We start from the raw sequence: 8199 nt of genomic DNA, 5'->3' as shown, positions 1-8199 counted from the left end.
CGGGCGGCACGGCCTGGCCCGGCCCGGCAGGAGCCGGCGTCTCCCGGGCCGTGGGGCCCGCTCGCAGGCCCGGCCCGGCCGTGAGATGGCGGGCGCGGGTCCTGCAGGGCTCGGCCGTGTCCCGGTCACCGGGACCGTGCGCTCGCAGAAGCCCGAGCTGAGCAGCCGGCGGTGCTGTCAACGCCGGGCCCCTGCCTTGTAATGGGCTGGGACGGCCAGCCGTGCGGTGCCGTAGGGTTTGGCCTCGACGTGTCCGAGCGGATGACTCAGGTTGCTGGCCAAAAACTTAGAAACGGAGTTTTAATTCAAACAAACAAACGAAACCAAACAGCAGCTGAAACAGAAACCCCGAACGCGTTTGCGCTGTCTGGAGGACCGTGTTCCTTCTCAGCTTCTGTTGTAAATTCTGCCACTTCTTATTTAAGAAACTCACCTTGGCTAAGAATTTACCCGATGTGGAGATGTGTTTGGTCATGGTAGAAGTTACAGCTTCAATTAGAAAGTTTCAATTAGAAGTTACAGTTGTAGTTAAGAGTACCTGTGAAAAACTTTACTGGTGAAAGCTAATTTAAGGGACGTGGCTTCATTCTTTCACACATGATGCAAATGTAGCTGGAAGCTCTAAAGAACCATTATCTTACTGGACTCGGGTGGTACTGGATATATTCAGATAAGCAAAAGACCTAGCAAATATAAGATAGAAAATATCGTCAGAATTGCGAATGGAACTAATATAATTTCAAGAGTTGAAGTAAGTTCTAAATTCTTTGTGATTTTCAATACAGTGTAATACATTGCTTTTAAAATACATATAAAAATGAGATTGCATGGAGTTAAGATATACCCTCATAAATATTAATAATTTTAAATTAATCCCTCTGCAATAGGAGTTAAACTTAACTTTGTCTATAGGTTCTGTCAATAGATTAGCACACCCTCATAAATATTAATAATTTTAAATTAATCCCTCTGCAATAGGAGTTAACTTTGTCTATAGGTTCTGTCAGTAGATTAGCACAACAGATTCTGCTCTGCAGATCTTGTAGAATCCTGGCAGTGTAGCACCTGCTAAGCCGCTACAAACAAGTTGTGAGAGCCTGACATCATATCTGGGAGCTGATGTAATAACCTCTGTCAGGTTGACAGATTTCTAAATGCTTAATTGAAACTCTAAATTTCTCAAATGCTTAACAAACTTAAAAACATTAAAAGGAAATTCCTAGGGAAACATCCTTAAAACAGTTGCAATATAAATAGTGTAAGCATTCTTAGTGATTCAAATCATCACATAAAGGTGGTAGGTCCTTAAGTGTTGTGCATGCTAGAGAGAGATGTGGTATGAAGGACATAATGACAAATTCTTTGGGAATTCACTTTTAGAGGGCTCATTTATTTGTTTTACTGCTGCATGTTTCTAATATTTATTAGAAACATGGGTTTCTAATAGGGTTTATTACATTTTTTGCCCTTTAAACAAATTCTTGTCTTAAATTTGCATCTTATTTTTAGGAAACAAATCTTTCTTGTTGCTCTTAACAGGGTAGAGAACACTAGGGTTTTCTTATTGGGAACTTCTGGAAAGACATAGGAGGAAAACTGTACCTTTAAGGCAACTAGTGTCGAAGCTTCCAAGTAACCTTTTACTAATATTTTCATTGAATATTCAAGTTTCATATTTTAAAATAAAAGCCACCTGTTTAAAAATCCTTTCTGTGTATGTGTTGAGAGCTCTTAGTTTCCTTATTGCTGTGATTGAGCTTTCCAGCGTGGGCTGGTCCTGAAGGGAGCAATTAGAAGTAAAAACCTCTATTTCTCAACAAAGGTACAAATTGCTATTTTTTGCATTGCAAATTGCCCTAGTACCAACCCACACTATGTAGGATGTCATTCTGGGGGGGTTTGCTTTCAGCAGAAGCACTAAAGCAAAGTAAACTTCATTGTATGTATTTCAGAGGGAGGAAGAAAAGTGTAAATTACTTCTGCCATCACTTGAATACATGAAATATAACTTTTTTCAGATCTTATTTGGGCTGTTAAATTATTCCTCTAGCAATACAACACCTTGAGGGCACAACAAAATCTTTAACCTGGCAGGGAATTTCCGCTCCTGTTGTGGCATGCATTGATCAGCTTAAAGGGCTTGACATTGTAAGTGCTGACTGATTTAAATCTTCCTTTTGGTCATTGTGATTATATTAAGATTTGTAATATAAAATGACACAGCTTCTTAAAAGAAAAAAACAACCAAACAACAGAGCACCCTGCCTTATATTCTGGAGCATACTGAAATGTTGTGGAACTCCCTGTTTTTTTCAGGACAGATGGAAGTTTTGTGGTTCATGATGTACCTTCAGGATCTTACGTAGTGGAAGTTATATCCCCTGCTCATAAATTTGAGCCCGTTCGAGTTGACATAACTTCAAAAGGCAAAATGAGGTGAGCCTTTCCTGATTTGCCTCTGTATTGATGAATTATGTGTGCCTGACAGCGCAGTACAAAAATTCACGGGAGCAGTGCTGTAGGTCTGATGTTCCATCTCAGACTGTATGAGTCAGCTTCTTTTAACATCACTTCTAGAAGCACGTTTCTCATATTCCAAAGTCTGATATCTTTCTTCCTGTTTATGGCCTGAAATAAGAGAAAAGAGACTTTAAAAGTCCATCTACTATTTGCTTTTATTATTTTTTATGCAGCTCTCCTGAAATAAAATCTAGGCATAAACTAGTTAACTGCTTTATTATTTTTGAATACTTTTTTTTTTCCTTCTTCCCTTTTCCATTTATTTAATAAGTGTTCTGTCAGGACTTGGCACAACAAAATTTTTAAATATTTCTGTTGCACCCCCTTGGGCACTTGTGACAGAAACTGGTTAATGCTAGCAGTTGCCAGTTGGCATTATTTCTATAGGATTGTTGGCTTGTTTTTATGTTGTGGCCAAACCACTCTTGACTGTAACTGTAGACTATTCAGTAATACAGAAAAATCTGTCTATTAAGGTAATTTTCATTTAATTGAAAATGCTTGTTGTAATTTTTCTTTGTTCAAGCACCGAGCATCTTAACTTTTAGGAATATAAGCATCAGTGTAAATACTCCTGCAGGATATTTAGGGGAGGTTTAAAATTGGAATCTCCCAGAAAACAGTGCAAACAGTCTAATAATAATTAATATACTAATATTATAATATTATTATAATATATAATTATAATCATAATATAATAATGTTTGCACTTATAATAAGCTCAAAACAGATTGTTTGAGTGTAGGTTTTTCCAAACTTTATTGAATTTTAATTTTTATACTTTGTTAGTATCTTACTGGCAATAATTAATATGTAACAAATACAAAGATATTGACAAAATGTTGGGTATAACCTCACCCTTAGCACCGTTTGTGTATCTAAGGACTAGTAAGGTAACAAATTTGATGTTGAGTAAATTGCTGGGCTACATCTGCAGAGCAAAGTAGCAGGAGGCTTGGCATCTCTGCCAGTCCAATGGATAGAGACTATAATGAGGAATGCAGCTGGGGAGTCAGAGATGCATGAAAAACAATGATACTTGGGAACAATGTCAACAGGGCATTTCCAAGGGATGTACTGCCTTAAAAATGATGGTAATAACTAGAAAGAGGAAACAGCATGTGGATGACAGATGTATTTGATAAGATCTACTTGAAAATCTGAAGGATTGAAGAAAATACATAGTCATAAGGTAGGAGGGAATTCTATAGATATAGATTCTATAGACAGTCTGTAGATGAGTATTTGGTGAAAAATTCATAAGGAATAAATTATTTACGGACAGAACTCATCCCTGGAGTTGCACAAAGTGGATAAATATTCATAAACGTTGAAAAATGGCTCAAGAGTGACAAAGATGTTAGTACTGAGTAATTATCTGAATATTAGGCCCAAATAAAGAATATAGTGATGAGCTATGGAAAACCTTATGAAGTATTAAAGACTGAGATCAGTATTAATAAATGCAGAGTAATGCATTTACAGAAAAGGTGTTAACTTTGTGAGTAGTTGATGTCCTGAGCAAACTGGTTAAACTACACTGTTCAAAGCTGGACCCTAAACAGCATCATTTTTCTTGCTCTTTTACAAGGTAACAAAAAATGGTTTGCTTTTGATTCCATCAAATATGTTGCTGAGAGAAATTAGCTTTTATAAAGTGCAGTGTAGCTGACGCTGCATAGCAGATGGTTTTGTTTGTAGTCTTCCATTAAAACTTGTTTGGATTTTTTAAAATCTTCTGTATTATTTGCCAAAGATTCTGTGTTTCATATTTTCAATTATTTACATTTTGCCTAATAGAGCAAGATATGTGAATTACATCAAACCCTCTGAAGTTGTCAGGCTTCCATACCCACTCCAGATGAAATCTTCTGGACCACCTTCATACTTTATAAAGAGAGAATCTTGGGGATGGACAGATTTCCTCATGAACCCTATGGTATGTACAGGCAACACACAAATACTGCAAGTATGCTAAGGATCCAAATACAGCTATTCATCAGAATAGTAAGAATAAAAACAATTGAGCAAAAATGTGCATTTTTCCTTTGCTATTCTGAGAGGATTGTTTTCTTGGATTTTATTTGCTTACAAATGGGAAGTTATTTTCTGACATCTTCTCCCCTATATACCACTGTTAATGTACCACTGAAAACAGCCTGTAGTCTCTTCCTTTAACAATGTGATGCTGTTCTAGTAGTGCAGAGATCAACATGTTGCAAAACTGTAATTGCCACAGGTGTAAGAGAGAACAACCATTTGCCTTATTGGTCCAACTTTGAAAACTGTTGTTTAAAGCACAATACTCCCTTGTCAGGTTTCATTCCTGACAAGTGTTACTGGCTTACTGTTTTAGAATGCAGGAGTTCTAGAGTTTGGCTGTTTAGTAGAGCTTCATTTTATTTTAGTAGATCCTAAAAGTGTTTAGAGCAACAACTAAGCTGAAGAGGTATTTCCTGTTTTTTTTCTCTGTAGGTGATGATGATGGTTCTTCCATTACTGATATTTGTGCTTTTGCCTAAAGTTGTTAACACCAGTGATCCTGATATGAGGCGGGTAAGTACATTCAATTGATGCATGTGGGGAGACCAAAGATAATGAGATTTCAAGGCACGGAAAAGTAATATAAACAGAACTGTACTTTAAAGGAAGCTTAATGGGCATCATTTATTCAGCTAATAGAGTGTTGCTGTTTTAGCAATGAGTCAATAAGTGTCAGGTGTGTTGACGAGGGTGTGGTTTGGGGTTCTCTTGTGCTTTAGCCTGAACCGTGGTTGACTACGCTGTTAAATCCAAATGTCACACTACTGTATGTAATAGAGAGTCTTAATGTAGTCATTAAATTATCTGATTTATTGTCCTTTCATCATGCAAAATGCTGAATTGCAGAAGGCTAGGACAAAATGGCGATTCCAGGTGTTTGCTAAATCTTTTATTTTTACAAGTCTTATTTGTCTGTCATGGGTGGCTGCTTTTTGAAGGCTTGGTTAACTAAACACTCCTTTTTCTGTAAATGACCACTGTCTTCAGTAGTACTTTATAGGTGTCAGAGTAATTTTTTTTTAATAAAGTGATACCTTTAAAAAGCCTGTCAGACCTGTATAATGCTGTTTTGGCTATAATTTTGATTAAAAAAACAGATACAGAGATATGCTAGGCATTCATGACATGTTCTTCAAACCAAGCTGAACTCTGGAAGTCGAATTTAAAAAAAAAAATCACATATTCCTTACTTTTTTCAATGATGTGACACTGCTTATAGACGGGCTGTTCTGATGGTAAAACTGTCAAAATTTCTGATGATTTAGTTCTTACCAGATAACTGATATGACTTCTTAAGGAGAAATGTTTAAGTTGGAAGAATTTTGCTTATAATTTAACTTATCTTTGAAGAGTAGGAAAAAGTTGTTTTTAAGAACTAAATTGTAATGACATTCTCTAGATGATCATGTATTAAATTGTTAAGTGTTAACTTGTAGAATATATGGAGGTTTTATCACGTTTTTCAAATTAGCTTGTTTTTTCCTTCTGGAATCAGCACAGTACTAGTTTGTGTATACATATATATTAAAATCCTTTTTTTTCCTGAAGGAATGAGAATTCAGCTGCAGTACTCTAGTAGCTTGGTTTCAGAAAGTAGGGCAATAAAAATACCTAATCCCTTCAAACAGCATCAAAAATTTGTTAATTTGCTATAAATAATACTGTTTTGAAAAACAAAAGTGTGACTTCTGTGAGAACACATATCTGAGTATCTAAACAATAGCCTAAATTTTAATATGGAGAAAAGTAATGCTGAAAAGAAGTAATTTGTATTTTTAGATTTTTTTTATCAGGTTATTGCCCTGTAAGACTGCTTAAGACATGGTTACCATTTTCCATGCATTGCTGCTTTTACTTTTGGGGTTTTATGTTTCTGTGTGTAGCTGGGTGTTTTTGGCTGTGGTTGCATAAAACTATGTAGTAGTATGTATCCTGGAGGACTACAAAAAGTAAAACAGCATTTGGGAAAATTTGGTATCTTTCTCATACAGTCTTTCAACTGATGCCTTAGATACAGCCAGAATTGTTACAAGGTATTAAGATTATGTGATCTTTTCATGCAGGAAATGGAGCAGTCAATGAACATGCTGAATTCCAACCATGAGCTGCCAGATGTGTCTGAGTTCATGACAAGACTTTTCTCTTCAAAATCTTCCAGCAAGTCTGGTGGTAGCAGCAGTAAAGCAGGGAAAAGTAGTTCTGGGAAAAGGAGGTAGTTAAGTCTTCCTCCTAAGTCTGAGTTTGCACAGCTATTTGTTATCATATGGTGTCATGTTTATTTGTCTTGAAAGATCAAAAAGCCACTGCTGTAAACTTTAACCAGGCACAACATACATTATGCTACAAGAGTGGTTTGTAGCTTTTTTTTAGATTGTATAAGCTGTTTTGTACTTGACAGTAAGCAAAAGATGACATGGCTTCAATACTGTATCTGTATAAAGTTATTGATGATACTGAATTAACTATATTGTTCTGTAGAGAATTCAAATAAATTATACAGTGTGCTTCACAGTAATAAATGTCTTAAGACAATGTATAAAAATTTTTAAAAGGTAATAGAAGTGGAGTTCAGTTTTAAGATATCTTTAATGTTTTACACTTGTTGAGTTCTGAAAAGAACAAATCATTCGTTCAAAATGGAGTTGTGAGTTTACCAGGTAAGTAATTTACTGTATCAGCTTGTCACATGTTACATATAAAATAATTTCATTTTAAGCTCCTTGCTGTCTGTTCACTAAGGTTGGAAGGGACCACAGGGGTTCCTCTGGTCCGATCTCCCATTCAGGGTCATCCTAGAGCACAGGATTGCATCCCAGTGGTTCTTAGACATCTTCAGTGAGGGAGACTCCACAGCCTCTGTGGGCATTCTTTAGTTCAAAGATTTTCCGCTACGTATTGTCCAGTATTACTCTGATCTACTTTCTGCTAAAAACTCTTTGGCAGGAAAGCAAAGCGTCTTGCATGAGGATGACTTGAATCTTTTCTAAATTACATGTATCACTTCTGAAACACTGGGACTTCTTACTGTTTTTATGTGTGCTGTGCTTTCAACTTAGCAGTGGAAAGATTTGAGGCCAAACACAGAATTTTAAATGAAGTTCAAATTAACTAACTTTAAAATGAAAAAAAAGAACTTAAGGTGTAGTAGGAAGCTAAATTCTGCTCATCTTATAAATTACATTCCAAAGTATATGGCTCTCAAGGAATGCTAAGTCACTGGCAGAACTTTGTTCTTCAAGCATGTCTGTATATCTCTTAAGCAGTATCTTTTCAAGCTACCCAGAGAAAAGTTGAAAAAACTGATTTTTTTTACTAGTTGAACATTTGCACATTAAAATGACAGCAATACTTGCCAAACCCTATTAGCAACAGTTCTTTTCCTTGTTTTCATCACAAATGCTGTTCTTTACAGTTGGTAACTTCTTAGGTAACAGGGTCAATGCAGCATAGGTAATGTATATCTGCTTCCAAAAAGGGTATTTAACATCCACTTACAATACATCTGAAACAAAATCAATTCTAGTGCATGTATTTGTTCTGCCTTACAGAGAAGAGGGCTATAAATTTTCTTAGAATACATATTTAGAAGTTTTGCTGGGAAACATAAAAGTTGCAAAAGACTAAATACTCATTAGT

At 36.1% G+C, this 8199-nt stretch overlaps 1 protein-coding gene across 1 annotated transcript; it reads left to right on the top strand.

Annotated features, from left to right (window-relative positions):
* Positions 1–2279: 2279 nt before the first annotated feature.
* On the top strand, positions 2280–7278 carry EMC7 (ER membrane protein complex subunit 7). The gene is made up of 4 exons (XM_039705401.1): positions 2280–2436; positions 4321–4459; positions 4996–5076; positions 6627–7278. The coding sequence occupies exons 1-4, from the start codon at positions 2432–2434 to the stop codon at positions 6777–6779; spliced, it is 378 nt and encodes a 125-aa protein (XP_039561335.1). The 5' UTR covers positions 2280–2431; the 3' UTR covers positions 6780–7278.
* Positions 7279–8199: the final 921 nt, after the last annotated feature.

Source organism: Passer montanus, unplaced genomic scaffold (assembly GCF_014805655.1).
Source record: "Passer montanus isolate IOZ18808 unplaced genomic scaffold, ASM1480565v1 scaffold18, whole genome shotgun sequence".
NCBI lineage: Eukaryota > Metazoa > Chordata > Aves > Passeriformes > Passeridae > Passer > Passer montanus.
The sequence above is the reverse complement of the archived record's forward strand: the minus strand, read 5'-3'. Positions and strand labels throughout refer to the sequence as shown.

Coding starts and splice junctions, on each gene's coding strand:
- EMC7 (XM_039705401.1), top strand. Junction 4,460..4,995: donor ATTTCCTCATGAACCCTATG/GTATGTACAGGC, acceptor TTTTCTCTGTAG/GTGATGATGATGGTTCTTCC. Junction 5,077..6,626: donor GTGATCCTGATATGAGGCGG/GTAAGTACATTC, acceptor CTTTTCATGCAG/GAAATGGAGCAGTCAATGAA.